The following is a 16,136-nucleotide window of genomic DNA, read 5'->3' on the forward strand; positions in this document are numbered from 1 at the left end:
TTTTGATTGATATTCACACCAATTATTGTTGAATTTTTGTTTGATGAGATTTCAATGCATATCTCTAGTCAAACCTAATATTTGACAACACCCATAAGAAATCATAATCAATCGGTTTCACATACTAGTTTGATTTTGATCCGGAATGCACCTACTCAAGTTTAATCTTTATTAGTTTTATAATTGATGTCGGCTCTTTTATTTTTTTATCTTACAATTATCTTATATGATTCTTGAAATAGTCCAACAAAGTTTGATTAATAATTATAAAATTTATTAACTAAGCTTATTTATAAATATCATAAAATTTTCAGTACTTTTTTGAAGAAATTTATTTACCCATTTGTAATTAAAATTTAAAGTTAAATAAAAAAAGAAATGTTTTACCATTATTTTTAGAGTAAACGACTTTTTTTTTTTTTTTTTTTTTTGATCTGGCGGTGTTTGGGCCAGTTTGAGCGTACTTCAACTAGTCTCTCGAAGCATTAAAGTTAACGGTCAGGTAAGCCTCTAGTAGTTATTCCTTATTAGTAGTCGTGGAGATTTGAACCCAAAACCTTACAAGTAATATATTCAAAAATCTCAAGCAAACCACAAAACTATCAAAAGTAAACGACTTTTTCCTACCTAAGATTTGGCCTAATGACACTTTCTTATCTAAAAACTTTCAAAATACAACTTTACTACTTAAACGTTATGTTTTGTTTATAATTTCTATCAAACACAGTGATATTCATTATGAATACGAAAATACGTTTGACTTAAAAGTTAATTTTGATCTTTTAATTTTTTAATAAAAACACTAAAGTTAAATTTTCTTTGCCCCCTCACTTTATTCTTTTTTGTTTCCACCCTCTTCTTCCTTTCTTTCACTTTTTCACTCCCTTCTGAACCTTCATTTTCTTTTCCATCAACTCCTTCCTTTCTTCTCTTCTTATTCTTCTTCTTCCTTTTTTCTTTCCTTCTCCTCTACTTATTTTCTTTCATCTCTCCTTCTCGCCATGGTTGCTTGGCCCTAGCAGTGGGTTTGGATCGCCGTGTGAGGGCCTCATGGCGGTTAGATTTTGCCGCCACAAAGCCCTCACGCAGCAGCCAAATTTGGCCACTGTAAGGGCCAAGAAGCAGCCATCTGACCGTTGCTTTTCGCTCACATGAAGGCCAAATCTAACCGCAACAAGGCTTCCATGCAATGGTCACATCAGGCTTCTCTCTTATACTTATTTTGAGAAAATGCAGGATCCTACGGGAGCAAATGTTAGTTGATCATTCTACCTTTACTTGTAACAGATTTTTGGCCATCTTATTCTTTTTCACAATAAAATATTAACAAAATTTTATTATGCATAATAAAGTTATATTTTAAAATTTTTTGGGTGGAAAATATCGTCAGACCAAACCTTTGGGTGGAAAAAAGTCGCTTAGTCTTATTTTAATCATTTTAGGGGAAGAAGAGGCCACTTAATTTCAACACAGCAAGGTAATTTTTATTTTATTTTATATAATTTAAATATTAATATAATTAATTAGATTCCTTGGCATTTGCAACCTAGTTCCTATTCTTAAGGAATTAAATATTAACCAATTAATGAAAGTTTTTGCTACATTATTAATTCACTGTATCTATTTTCTAATCTTTGATGTCACTGTCACCGTCTTAACATTTTATTTAAACGTTGATTTAAAATTCAAGAGAAGTATCTCTTATGACACCTAGATGTATTATTTATTTATTCATTATTATTATTTACTTCAGATAATAAATTTTTACTTTAAATCAAAGCAATTTTTTTTACTATTTATTTACCAGAATTCAATATTTTATGAGTTATTAACACTAACTATATATATTAAATAATTTTAAATTAATAATTTCAAGTGGCAGGATTTTATTCACACGTCACATTTGAATATGATGAATGTGTACCGGATGATATTTTAAATAAAATTAAAACTTGAATATTCAATTGTCATGTCTTAAACTAATTTAAAGGAAATTCATTAATAGAAAACAAATTAATTAATCCATTTTAATAAGTTTAAGGGGGCAATACTACCTTTACAACCCAATCTTATAAACTCTCACAATTCGTGATAGTTTGCAATGAGTTTTGCTTAGACAATTACGAATCTCGTCTATCCAATTGTGAGCTCACAATCCATAACAGCTCACAATGAGTTTCGTTTAACCAATTACGAGTGTCACTGTCATCTATTTAATTGTGAATTGACCAATTGTGAGTTGTCAGTTTAAGATAATGATAGAAAATTTATAAAATAGAGTTATAAACCGATATTTATAGGAAGTTTAATAATTGTTTTAATTTAATTGAATAATTGAGGATAGAGAGAAAGTTGGTGGGGACAAGTAACTAATAATAATACAAATAGATTTTATTTACTTTTTTATAATATTTGTCAATTAATAAGCAATTATCCAGAAGTATATATGAAGATTCTAATAAATATTATATTGGTCTTAAGAGGATTCACTTGAGTAATTACGACTTATTAAGGATTCTACGTGTATTAAATTAGATAATATTAAGAGATAAAAATGTTAATAAGCTTAAACTCCAATGAAACACAACATAAAATTTCCATATAATATTTTTTATCCCCCATCTCCTTTTTCCCTGACCTTATTTTCTGCAGCATGCATCTAGCAAGTCAACCATGAAAGCCTTTCTCACTTCTCTTTCCGTCTCCCTCTCCCTCTCTTTCTCTCTTTTAACTTACTCAGAAGCATACATTTTTTATGACTATAAATACCCTTCAACTTCTACACTACTCTCCAACAATCTAAACGCCGCTCTTCTTACACACACCAAATTAAACACATCCCAAAAAACCACCCAAAATGGTGGTCGCCTCACCCGGTACCGCCCATAATTTGGCCAACATGAGGGGCTTTGCTATCCAAGTCATCACCGGCCGGTGGTTCATGGTCTTCGCTTCATTGCTCATCATGGCCGCCGCTGGTGCAACTTACATGTTTTCCCTCTATTCAAACGACATCAAATCAGCTCTCGGCTACGACCAAACCACTCTCAATCTCCTCAGTTTCTTCAAAGATTTAGGCGCCAACGTCGGCGTTCTCTCCGGTCTCATCAACGAGGTCACTCCCCCGTGGGTGGTTCTCCTCATCGGCGCGATAATGAATCTTTTCGGGTACACCATGATTTGGCTCGCCGTGGCGAAAAAAATGGCCAAGCCTCAGGTTTGGCTGATGTGTCTATATATTTGCATTGGTGCCAATTCTCAGTCTTTCGCGAACACTGGTGCGCTCGTTACTTGTGTGAAGAATTTTCCTGAGAGTCGCGGCGTTGTGTTGGGGATTTTGAAAGGTTATGTTGGTCTCAGTGGCGCCATAATCACTCAGCTGTATCATGCCTTCTATGGGGATGATACTAAATCTTTGATTTTGCTTATCGGTTGGCTTCCTGCTGCCATTTCTTTTATTTTTCTCAGGACTATTCGGGTAATGGAGGTCGTGCGCCATCCGAATGAGCTGAAAGTGTTTTACAATTTTCTCTTTATTTCTTTAGGCCTTGCCGGGTTTTTAATGTTCATAATTATAATAGAGAAACAGTTCACTTTCACTCAAGGGGAGTATGGCGGAAGTGGCGCCATGGTTCTTTTCTTGCTCTTTTTGCCAATTCTTGTTGTTTTCATAGAAGAATTCAAGCGACGGAAGATGAAACAAATCATCATGAATGATCCTTCTCCGATCAACGTAGTCTCTAATGAGAAACCGAGTGAAAAGACGGCCTCATCAACACCACCGCAGCCGCAACTGCCACCATCAACGAACACCGAAAAAAGTTCAATGGAACCTGCAGTATCACTGCCACCACCAGAGAAACAACGTTCATGTTGGACAACTTGTTTCCAGCCACCAGACAGGGGTGACGACTACACAATTCTGCAAGCACTCTTTAGTATCGACATGCTGATTCTCTTTGTCACTACAATCTGCGGCGTCGGTGGAACCTTAACGGCAATCGACAATCTGGGTCAGATCGGAACTTCACTGGGATACCCCAAAAGAAGCATAAGCACATTCGTTTCACTAGTCAGTATCTGGAACTATCTCGGCCGAGTTTTTTCCGGTTTTGTCTCCGAAATCTTTCTAGTCAAATACAAATTTCCTCGCCCTCTCATGCTCACAATCATCCTCTTATTATCCTGCGTTGGCCATCTTCTCATAGCCTTCAATGTCCCCAGTGGATTATACGTAGCATCAATCATTATCGGCTTCTGTTTCGGCGCTCAATGGCCATTAGTTTTCGCGATAATTTCCGAAATTTTCGGCCTAAAATATTACTCAACCTTGTACAATTTCGGGGGATCCGCCAGCCCCGTCGGCTCATATCTGCTCAACGTGAGGGTGGCCGGATATTTATATGACCGAGAAGCCGAGAAGCAAATGGTGGCTTCGGGGCTCACCAGGAAGGCCGGTGAAGATCTGAGTTGTGTCGGAGTTGAGTGCTTCAAGTTGTCTTTTATTATAATTACGGCGGCAACTTTGTTTGGTTGCTTAATTTCTCTGATTTTGGTGGTGAGGACGAAGAAATTTTACAAAAGTGACATCTATAAGAAGTTCAGAGAAGCTGCCAAAACTGCAGAAATGGAAATGGCGATGGATAACCAAAATGGAGTTCGATCATAGGAGACAAATTGCAAAGATTATAATAGATAGTTTGACTATAGAAGTATTGAAATGTAATCCACAATTCCACATTCATGTTACTGTTGGATTTTATCTGTATATTTTATCTCTTAGGCTCTCGATGTTCGTACCTTGAAGTGAGATAATATGACATAATCGCATTTTTTCTTATTTTCGCTTTTAGACTTAGGACGAAGTAAAGGATGAGTTATTGGATAGCTAGTAAATGGGTACTTGAAAGAGAGAAATACTATACCAATCTATTAAATGGGTACTTGAAAGAAAGAAATATTATATCAATCCTTCATTTCAGTCTATTATCCTGGGTGTCTGGGCCAGTTTATGCGTATCTTAATTAATCTCTCAGGACCTTGAAACTACCAATCAAGTAAAAGTTTCAGTGACTATCTCTATTAGCAACTAAATAAATACTCAAACTCAAGACCTCTATTCGGGGGTGTCCGAGATAGTTTATGTGTATCTCAACAAATCTCTCAAGACCTTGAAACTACTAGTCAGATAAGAGTTTCAGTGGTTACCCCCATTAACAACTGAGGAGAAACTCAAACTTAAAACCTATTGAGTAATATATACAAGAGTTTCTATCAAACTATTCGATAATCCAGAGGTTGGTTTACAAACTTCAACTGATTATTATTATAATATACGGAAATTTCCTAAAATTTGAAATGGTGGGGTCTGAACTTCTTTGACCGAAACCCCAAAGGGTAAAATGTAATTAACTCACCTTTAGACTTGTCCCAAATTAAAGGATGACTTGCTGTTGGGTAGATATTAATTGAGCGGTTTAATTTGATAACAAGTCTTTGTCCAATTCATTTCTGCCTTTCTGGTCCCAAAATGCAGCTACGCATTGATTTATATATACAAGTTATAGTCAGTGAACACCAAACTTGAATAGTCAAAGTTTGAAAAGTTTAAAACTCGAAAACATAGATGATCTTTTCTAGAATGAGAGAAAAACAAATATGTCCTTACCTCACTCCTACTGATAGGGTTGAAGTTTGGGCCTACAACACCAAGTTGACGATAAGTAATGTTTTCCTCAGATTTACGAGGCCATCAATGCATTAGCTGTCACCCCATATATAGATTCTTAAATCTCAATTATTTTACAGATAGTTTCATTCATGATCTCTCCGACCATTTTTTTAAACTATTAAATGGCCTATATTATAAGGTGTTGATGAGAAAATTTGTACCCATTGAAGTAAGATATGCATGTGATTACCTGTAACCAACAACATCAATAAAGCGGCTTAAACAAGTAAAGAACATTAGAGAATTTTTTTAGTGATTCAACAGTACAAGCGAAATTACAAAGGAAATGTAATGTTTTTCTCGTGAATTTTATTAAAATTGGAGTCTTCCTTTAAAACGGGGGTTATGAACTCCTTTTATATTTTGTTCGTTTGATAGTAGTTGAGAATGAGTATTACGAGATTGCATATATGCATATCCCTTAATCACGATTTAAGTCAGTAATCCAATCATGCTAATAGCACCTTAACCCATGTTTATGACTGTAATCATCTTGTAAGAGAAGATAAGCGTTGATGTGATAATACGTAGAATGATCTTAGCTGCTAGGCTTTGGTATACCTTGTGGACGCGTGACACAAATCTGATCGCCAATAAATTAGGCACAATAACAGTGTTTTTGATAATCTCAATGAATTTTTTTCATATTCTTAAAAGGTATTTAATAATTTTCGAAAATTATTAAAACACTTGAAACTTATCAATATCCAAAAAAAATAGATGAAATTTACATGTTATATATAATATACGTTTTACAAATTAAAAAATCCACCCCGTGATACAAACTTGATTTCTGTTGCAGACACTTTACTACTAATTATTATTATTATTTAATTTTTAATACAATTATAGCATTGTATTAGAGATTAATATCTTTCTTATAATAAAAATCTTTCAATCATTGACACCAAGATTTTATTTTATTTTATGGAAATGATAGGAAATTAATTAATTAATTAAAATCATTGATTTTGTCTCTAAGTTTATCAGTACTTATGCACCATACTTCACTATCAGTTTTTGATGAAAGGTAATATTACGTTGACAAATGAATCTCACAAACTTTCTCTTACAAACTTAATATGACGGCTAATAATTGGTTTCTGATAAATTTTCTTGTATGATGAATTCATCTGAAACTAATTATTAATTATCACGTCGGGTTTGTGAGAAAAAGTTTATGATATTCGTTTATCAGTTTATCTTTATTGTTCAATGAGTGCTGAGATCTTTGTGACAGTCAAAATTGTTTTCTTCTTTATAATAATATCTAGTTGAAATAAATGAAAAAAATATATTTTACAAAAACCACAAAACTAAAATATTTTTCTTTAAAATACTGGAATATATCCTGAAATTTTTTAAATTTAAGTCTGTGGAAAACAAGGAGATAAAGTAGTCAATAAAATTAAAGCAACTTGGTCCCAAAAGTTTGTTAAATTGACTGACAGACTAGACCCATAAATTATTTCTTCTTCTTGCTTTTAATGTTCTTTTCATATTGCATAGACCCGTTTGAGCTAAATTTCTAACTCCTAAATGTGTTTTTCTTATTGTTAAAATCACTTTTACAGCTATTTCTAATGTAATTTATAGAGTTTTTGGGCTCTATAACATACTTTTCTTCAAGTAGTTTTAATAAAACAATGTTGTCACTTAAAATAAATTTTGTAAAACAACTTATAAAATAAATGACTTCTATATTATTAACTGAATATGCACTAGTAAATGTAAGTCTCAAACTTTTGTCTCTACTAAGCCATTAATGAGTAAAAATTTACCCAAATTTAATTAAGAAATAAGGATTTATATCTTCAACCATGATTTGCTTATATAAAGGTTGGAACCCAATTACCATTAGACGACCGAGTGGTTTGATAAGGATTGCTAAATATATTACTCAAGATGTCCTGAGTTTGAGTCTCTCCTTTGTTGCTAATAAGGATAACTATTAGAGCTCTTACTCGGCCAGTAGTTCTAAGGTCCCAGAGGATTAGTTAAGGTGCCAGTAAACTGGTCTGGACACCTTTGGTCATAAAAAAAAAAAAAAAAAAAAAGGTTGGGACCCACAAAAAAATTTGCAACGCATGAAATGGGCAAATAATGAATTCTCTTAAGACCTTGAATTTTGCCCAAGCCCTTGATAAATGCAGCATTGGACCTTTTGGGCTCTTATTTGGGCCCAAGTTGAGGTCTAAATGTGGAAGGTAAGAGCAACAATATGCAACAATTTTTTTAAAAGTATCTTTTCTGAGTTTTATTATGTATTTAACTTTTAAATTTTACCAAAACTCTATGTAAACGAATCAGGAGAATTTTAAAATACAGTGACTGATTTAATTTGGAGACTATTTTACTAGAAAAAAAAATCTAATAATTTTGAACTAATTAAGTAAGTGTTTAATCCATGAAATTTTATTTAAAGTAATAAATTCAAAGCCAATTGACAACATGTTCTTTACAGTATGCTTTCCTTTTGTGTTTGAGCCTATAACGGATCAAAAACCTGAATCAAAATACAAAATTTAACCACCGTTTGTTTCACTCTTTTTAATTAATTGTCTGTTATTCTATTTGGATTAAAAAAAGAATATTGTTTGTTTGCTTATTGGGATTATTATTTTGAAAATAAATCTAAATCAAATAAAATTTTTTCTAATGAAAAAAATGGATGAACTTGTTTTCTATTATCCTATTCAAATATTTTTTCAATTCTATTCAACTAAAAACAATTACATTTTACAATAAAAGTTTATAAATTAACAAAAATACCCCCATTCACCCAAGCCACTACTGATCGCTAGCAACTACTGTCGACGCTGGAACAACGCCCGACTAGCCGGTCGTGCACTGATCTAGCCGTTTTCGTCCAGATCTATAGCTAGAGATATGGTTGTTGACAACGGCCATATTTTGACTATCGTTGACAACCAGATTTTTGCAGTCGTTGACAGCTAGATTTTGGCCGTTATCGACAACCAGAAATCTGGCTGTCAACGATGGCTAGATTCTAGCCGTAGATCTGGTCGAAAAAGGTAAAATCGGCGTACGATCGGCCAAATCCAATCGATCGTGCATCATTTCGGCGACTACTGGTTGTTATTCGATGGTGATGGCTGGCTGTCGGCAGTGGCTTTGTAAAACCCCTAGTCGGGTATTTCCTAAGTATCCCTTGGCCATTGAGAACCTAGAAAACACACGCCTAAGAAATAAGTTTATTTTAAAATCCTATTTAAAGAATAAACATGTAGTTTAAAAAACATTTTTTTCTTAATTTCTAAACTATGATAAGTTCATTGTACAAGTCAAATAATATAGTTTCATTTCTTGGAGTAAATTATGAAATCCATAGTAATAATTACTAGAAACATACACACTTTTACAAATTTTACTAGCAATTTTATTTCCTTTATTAACACAAACATATTTACTCAATTATAAAATATGGATATATTTATTACATTATGAAATATGAGCATAATTACTGCACTAAGTACTAGCAGAACCATTCAATTGTCATCATTAAAACATCCCTCATGCTTATAGCGTCTCTCGGAATCCTCTCTCAGCTTCATGCCTTAATCCTTACCTGCAAAACATTTTAAAACATTTCGTGGGGTGAGTGTTAATCGCTCAGTAAAGGAATATGACCATTTATAAACTATTAAGGTTCATTATACAAGTATATTACTCAGGACCTTACTTATCTACAAGACATGACCTTCATTCATTGACATTAACAAGTTCATAAAACATGTCATACACTTTGGACTTTTCTCATAAACATAAGTCATAACATACTCATACATACTATAACATAAAACATATATGACTTATGCAATATTCATAAACATGGCATGCTTATTTCTTTTGTCTTTGTACTTGATGTTTTCATTAGTCTTTATTATCCGATCGGATTAATTTGAACCATTACCTTGTTCTTGGTCGTCACCTCAAAGGACTCATGGTTTCCATAAAGATTCTATTCCTCTGATCTTGGTTTATACCTCAAGAGACTCATGGAATTCATTCTTTAACATTTCATAAATTCGTTCACAGGTTAACTAAATAAACTATATGCATTACCATTATGAATGCAAACATATGGGATAACATCTCCCATGCTCAATCATACTATTCATTCATTTAACATGTAGCCTTGGCCAATTGCACAACTCATCAATCAATTTAGCAAAACTCCATGACATAAATATTCTCCTATTAAATTCATTAACTTAAGTCATTCAATTTCTCATACAACACAAGGAATTTCAATAGTAAGATTATTCAGTGGATTATTAGAATTTATAAAAAAAAGATGGGAATTCCTATTAAGGAGGTGGATGCCATATAGTTTGTCACTTTTCAAGCAATGTTTTCCTCATCTTACAATTCGAATTGATATTTGCCTAAAACATAAAAGTTTTAGGTCTATTTCTTAACTTTTTAATACTTCAAGAATCAGATCAATCAAACTTTTATCACTTCAGTTATGATCGATTCAGTGAAGCACGTACAGTATTAGTCTTAAAAAGCTAAATATGAATTCTATTCATTTTTAACCATGCCACATTCATTTGCACATTCATAGTATTTTCCATGTCATTCTAAGTATAAACGGCCATAAAAACCTCCCTTTTTACATAACCAAAAAGTGCCAAAACATCGTCCAACTACAAATCTCTTAATTGGCATAATCATCATCCATATGCACGCATACACCAATCAACACACCCATTTACACAATCCATAACCAAAACATAGCATCACACTCAAATTAACATAAATAGATGTAAGTTTCATCAACCCTAAGTGTTATCAATTGTAGTTGTATGGGAGATTTTTTCCTTACCTTAGTATTCAAAGCACAAAGACACTCTTCCTTAGCTCCAAAGGTTCACCATTTTCTACCTTACACACATAACCATTTATTAATTTCTCTTTTAACTGAAAATCAGAACAACTAGGGTTTTGAAACTCACCTTAAACCCTGAAATTGAAGTTCTTTAAGTGTGGATGGTGATCTCCTTTGAAATTCAACTTGAAATCCTATGAAAATTTTGAGAGAGAGAGCTTGAATTTAAGCCTTTAATGGAGGAGAATGAGACTTGAAGAAGAGAGTTTGATGTTCTAAGAGTGTTGGCTGACTTAACCAAGGAAATATCTTATAAATATTTCATTTTTTTAATTCCCAAATGAGATTGGCTATCAAAAGTTAAAGATATAGGTCATTTGGTATAAATTTTGCATATAAGGGCATTTTGGTCATTTCTACTACAACATAATGATTAGCACTCATTTAATGCCATTTGACTTCTTTTAAACACTTAGTAATTAAGCAATTCTATTAGGTAAATGACTAATTTACCTTTGGTGCACTTTTATGGATACTTAATTCATATGGATTTGTATGAAAAGACCATTATACCCTTGGTTACTGTTTACGCCATTTAACCATATCAATCAACTTTATGACCATTCTACCCTCATTTTTCTTCAATGACATCACCCCTTACACTTTATAATGACCATATCTCGAAATGCATGCAAATTGACCATTTTACCCTTCCATTCAAAAAAAGAAAATTACTTGAAAAGGTAAATTTCATACCTTAGGGCATCAGAATAATAACGTGGGGTTTACAATTTTCCCCCTTTTTATTATTTTTTTCTTTTAATTTTTTTTTATTTGTTTTGTTTTTTTTTCTTCATATCTTGCTCAACCTCCCATGTCGCTTCTTCTACATTATGATTCCTCCACAGTATTTTAACAAGCGGTACTTTCTTATTTCGAAGCTCTTTTATTCTTCTATCCAGAATCTGAATTGAACGTTCTTCATAAATTTGTTCATCTTTTAACTCCACTTCATTTGCTTGTAGTATATGCGAAGGATCACTAACATATTTTCTCAACAGGAAACATGGAAAACATTATGGATCTGGTCCATACTGGCTGGTAAGGCAAGTTTGTAAGCTACTTTGCCCACTTTCTCTAACACCTCATATAGATCGATATATCTAGGGGCAAGCTTCCCTTTTCTTCGAAACCTCATCACCCTCTTATAAGGAGAGATTTTCACAAACACTTTGTCTCCTACTTGGAACTCTATATCATTTCTTTTCGGGTCTGCATAGCTCTTCTGTCTGTCTTGGGTCTACTTCATTCTCTCTCGGATTAACTTTACATCTTCTACCATTTTTTGTGTCGTTTCTGGACCAAGAGCTTGAGCTAATGCATTATTTTCTCCTATTTCGTCCCAATGTAACGAAGATCTACATTTCCTTCCATAAAAGGCTTCATATGGTGCCATTTTAATGGTTGCTTGATAACTATTATTATAAGCAAATTCAATTAGAGGGAGAATGTCACACCAATTCAACTTGTGATCCATACAGCAAGCCCGTAACATATCCTCTAATATTTGATTCGTTCTTTCTGTCTGTCCATCCATCTGAGGATGATAGGCTGTGCTAAAATTAAGCCTAGGACCCAATGCCTTCTGCATGCTATTCCAGAATATTGACATAAACTTTACATTCTTGTCTGAGACAATACTACTAGGTACTCCATGTAATCTTACTAATTTTTTGACATATAATCGGCCCAACTGATCAGAGGAGATCTTGTCTGTAACTGGAATGAAATGAGCAAATTTAGTCAATCTATCTACAATCACCCAAATGGTATTATAACCCCTTTGCACTCTAGGAAGACCTAAAATGAAATCCATAGAAATATCTTCCCATTTCCACGAAGGAATACTAAGGGGCTGCAACAATCCTGAAGGGCGCTTATATTCTGCTTTAACCTGCTGGCACACTAAGCATCTGGTAACATACTCAGTTACATCTTTCTTTAACCCTGGCCACCAATAGCTCTTCCTCAAATCTTGATACATCTTTACATTCCCTGGATGAGCAGTGTAAAAAGTACTACGTGCTTCCTCTAAAATCTTATTTCTCAATTCAATATCCTGAGGAGCATACACTTTATCTCTAAATTTCAGGATTCCATTCACCCATTTGAATTCTGATTCTCTGCCATCTTTCAACTGCTGCTCAATTCCTTTACTAAACCCATCATCCGCTTGTTTTTCTCTAATTTCCTCCAACAACTTCCGAACTTCAATTTTGGACAATTTCCCAATCTCTAACTCTATCCCCTCCTTCATTATCTCTTGTTGCAGGTGCTTCTGAAAAGTTAGCTAAGCTAAGGAGACTTTCTTACTGAGGGCATCTACAACTACATTAGCTTTCCCTAGCTGATACATAATATCACATGCATAGTCCTTTACCAACTCAAGCCATATTCTCTGCCTCATATTCAATTCTTTCTGGGTGAAAAAGTATTTTAGACTTTTGTGATCTGTGTAAATATTACATTTCACCCCAAAGAGATAATGTCTCCAAATCTTCAAAGCAAAAACTACAGCTGCTAATTCGAGATCATAAGTTGGATACCTCTTTTCATAGTCTTTTAGCTGACGAGAGGCATAAGCAATCACCCTGCCTTTTTGCATCAATACTGCCCCTAAACCATTATGAGAAGCATCAGTATAAATATTATAACCTACTATATCCTCTGGAAGAGTTAAAATAGGAGCAGTAGTTAATGTTCTTTCAATTCTTAGAAACTCTTCTCACAGGTTTCAATCCATCTGAACGAGGCTTCTTTTTTTGTCAAAGCCGTGAGTGGAGAAGCTAATTTAGAAAAGCCTTCCACAAATTTCCTGTAATACCCTGCTAAACCAAGAAAACGTCTAACTTCTTTTACAGTCTTTGGTCTCGGCCATTCAATCACTGCTTCAATCTTACTAGGGTCCACTGAAATACCCTTTTGTGAAACAACATGTCCCAAGAATGCTACTTGATCCAACCAAAACTCACATTTGGAGAACTTAGCATATAAATTTTTTCTCTCTTAGTCTTTGTAACACAAATCTCAAATGCTCTTCATGATCTTTCTTTGTTTTGGAATAAACCAGGATATCATCTATAAAAATTACTAAAAATTTATCTAGACAATCATGGAAAATCCTATTCATCAAATCCATGAATGTTGTTGGTGCATTAGTCAATCCAAATGGCATCACTATAAATTCATAATGCCCGTACCTGGTTTGGAATGCAGTCTTGGGAATATCCCTGTCAGCAACCCTCACTTGATGGTAGCCTAATCGAAGATCAATCTTGGGAAACACCGAAGCTCCCTTTAATTGATCAAATAAGTCATCAATTCTTGGTAATGGATACTTATTTTTCACCATCACCTTATTGAGCTCTCTGTAATCGATATACATTCTCATCGAACCATATTTTTTCTTGACAAATAAAATAGGAGCTCCCCATGGAGAATGACTGGATCAAATGAAACATTTATCTAACAACTCTTGAAACTGCTTCTTTAACTCTTGTAACTCTGCTGGAGCCATTCTATATGAGGTCTTAGATATTGGTGCCGTACCAGGAGCTAACTCTATACAAAACTCCACTTCCCTTTCTGGAGGAAGTCTTGACAAATCTTCTGGAAATACATCTTCGAATTCTCGTACTATGGGTACATCCCGAACACTAAAGTCTGGAAACTTTTCTTTATTCACCACATTAGCTATGTACCCTGTACAACCCTTCCTTATCATCTTCATTGCCTTCACTGCACTTATCATCAGGCTGTGTAGATGACCTTCCCCAAAGGTGAAACTGTCTCCAGCATCTAAATTAAATCTGGCCTTCTCTTTTCGACAGTCTATCAATACTCCATATTTACTTAGGAAGTCCATTCCCAAAATCATATCAAAATCATGCATATAAAAAACAATCAAATCAACATTCAACTCATGCCCATCAATCACTATAGTTTCCTCTATTAACAACTTATCAGCAAAATAATTCTCCCCATTAGGCATCTCAATTTTAACAGCATGTTCCACTTTACTAGGCTCTAAACCTAATCTTTTTATAATACCATATAAGATAAAAGAATGGGTAGCCCCAGAATCAATTAGTACATATAAAGAGGTAGAGTGGAATTGTAATTGACCGGTAACTGCAGATGGATTGGCTTCCGCTACTTTCTGAGCCACTGAGTAAACTTTGGCAGTCGAACCTCTAACAGTCTAAAGGGAAGTAGCCTGAGTAACTTTATAGTCCTTTGCCACATGTCCCGATTGTTTACATTTGAAACACACATTGGTCCCTAATAGACAATCTCCCTTATGCTGCCTCCCACATTTTTGACAATGGGGAAGATTATTCCTTCTCTGTTGTTGCTATGGAGTCCTCTTATTCTTGCCACCCTTCTTTTGAAATCCTTGCTGAAACTTTCTTTTACCTTTGTCCTCTAGGGCCTGAGTGGAATTTCCCACTTCAACTTTCTGAACTGTTGTCTAGCCCGAACTAGAACTACCAATCACCAACTTGAGGTTCTCCATCCGCCTCTCTTTATTCACATAAATCTCTGCTCTCAATGCTCGTTCTAGGGCCTCACTGTAAGTCTGGGGAAGTTGACCACCCGCTATAACAATCTGGGTAACTTTTGGGTGCAATCCATTAGCAAATCTCTCTAATCGGCATTGTTGAGTCCTCACCATGGTAGGAGAAAAACAGGCTAGGGAGTTGAACATTGTAGCATACTCTCTAACAGTCATATTACCTTGCTTCAATTCTGTGAACTCTTGAGTCTTTACGGATAACATGTCCGCCGACCGGTATTCTGCTTTAAATAGCCTTTTGAATTCATTCCAAGAAAGGCACTCATCACATAGGTATGCTCCATTAGCTTCCACCATACCCGGGCATCTTCTCTCAACAAATAGGAAGCATAGCGAACTTTTTCCTGGTCACTCATAGGAAATAAGGCCATTGCCTGTTCGATAGTCTTTAACCACTCCTCTGACACCCCTGGATCGTTTGAACCACTGAACTCCAGAGGTTGGTGCTTTTGAGAAATATTATAGGTTGGTTCTACTTGTCCAAAAAGTGTAGCACCTATTAGCATAACTGGTCCGGTTACTGGAGGTGGAACTGGTATTTGGAGCTGAGGCTAAACTAATGGAACTGAGGGATTTGCGTTCACTTGATTACTTATACTTTCCGGGGTAACCCTCCTAAAGGCCTCACTAATGGCTGCGTGAATCATCCTATTGATTGCAGCCTCAGCCAAAACAGAAGCATTTTGGATAGAAGTAACTGGTCCACTATTTGGGGGCGCATTGGTAGTCGGTGCTACTGGCTCACTAGTGCCTGCTTCATTAACATTCTTCTCGCCCCTCCTATTGACTTTTTGTGAACGCCTCATACCCATACCCTTAACTCACACAAATTTCAATCAACATTAGCTAATTCTATTCACTAAGCAAGTAAAGAAAACACTTACAACAATCGGTTGGAGAGAGTATCTTGGGGA

The 16,136-nt window shown here is 34.6% G+C and overlaps 1 protein-coding gene across 1 annotated transcript; it reads left to right on the forward strand.

The window, feature by feature from the left end:
- Nucleotides 1-2,828: 2,828 nt before the first annotated feature.
- Nucleotides 2,829-4,770, forward strand: LOC116115315. Its single transcript, XM_031401470.1, has one exon. The coding sequence runs from the start codon at nucleotides 2,858-2,860 to the stop codon at nucleotides 4,667-4,669; it is 1,812 nt and encodes a 603-aa protein (XP_031257330.1). The 5' UTR covers nucleotides 2,829-2,857; the 3' UTR covers nucleotides 4,670-4,770.
- The last annotated feature ends 11,366 nt before the right edge of the window (nucleotides 4,771-16,136 follow it).

The sequence above is a fragment of the Pistacia vera genome, unplaced genomic scaffold, assembly GCF_008641045.1.
Source record: "Pistacia vera cultivar Batoury unplaced genomic scaffold, PisVer_v2 Contig737, whole genome shotgun sequence".
NCBI lineage: Eukaryota > Viridiplantae > Streptophyta > Magnoliopsida > Sapindales > Anacardiaceae > Pistacia > Pistacia vera.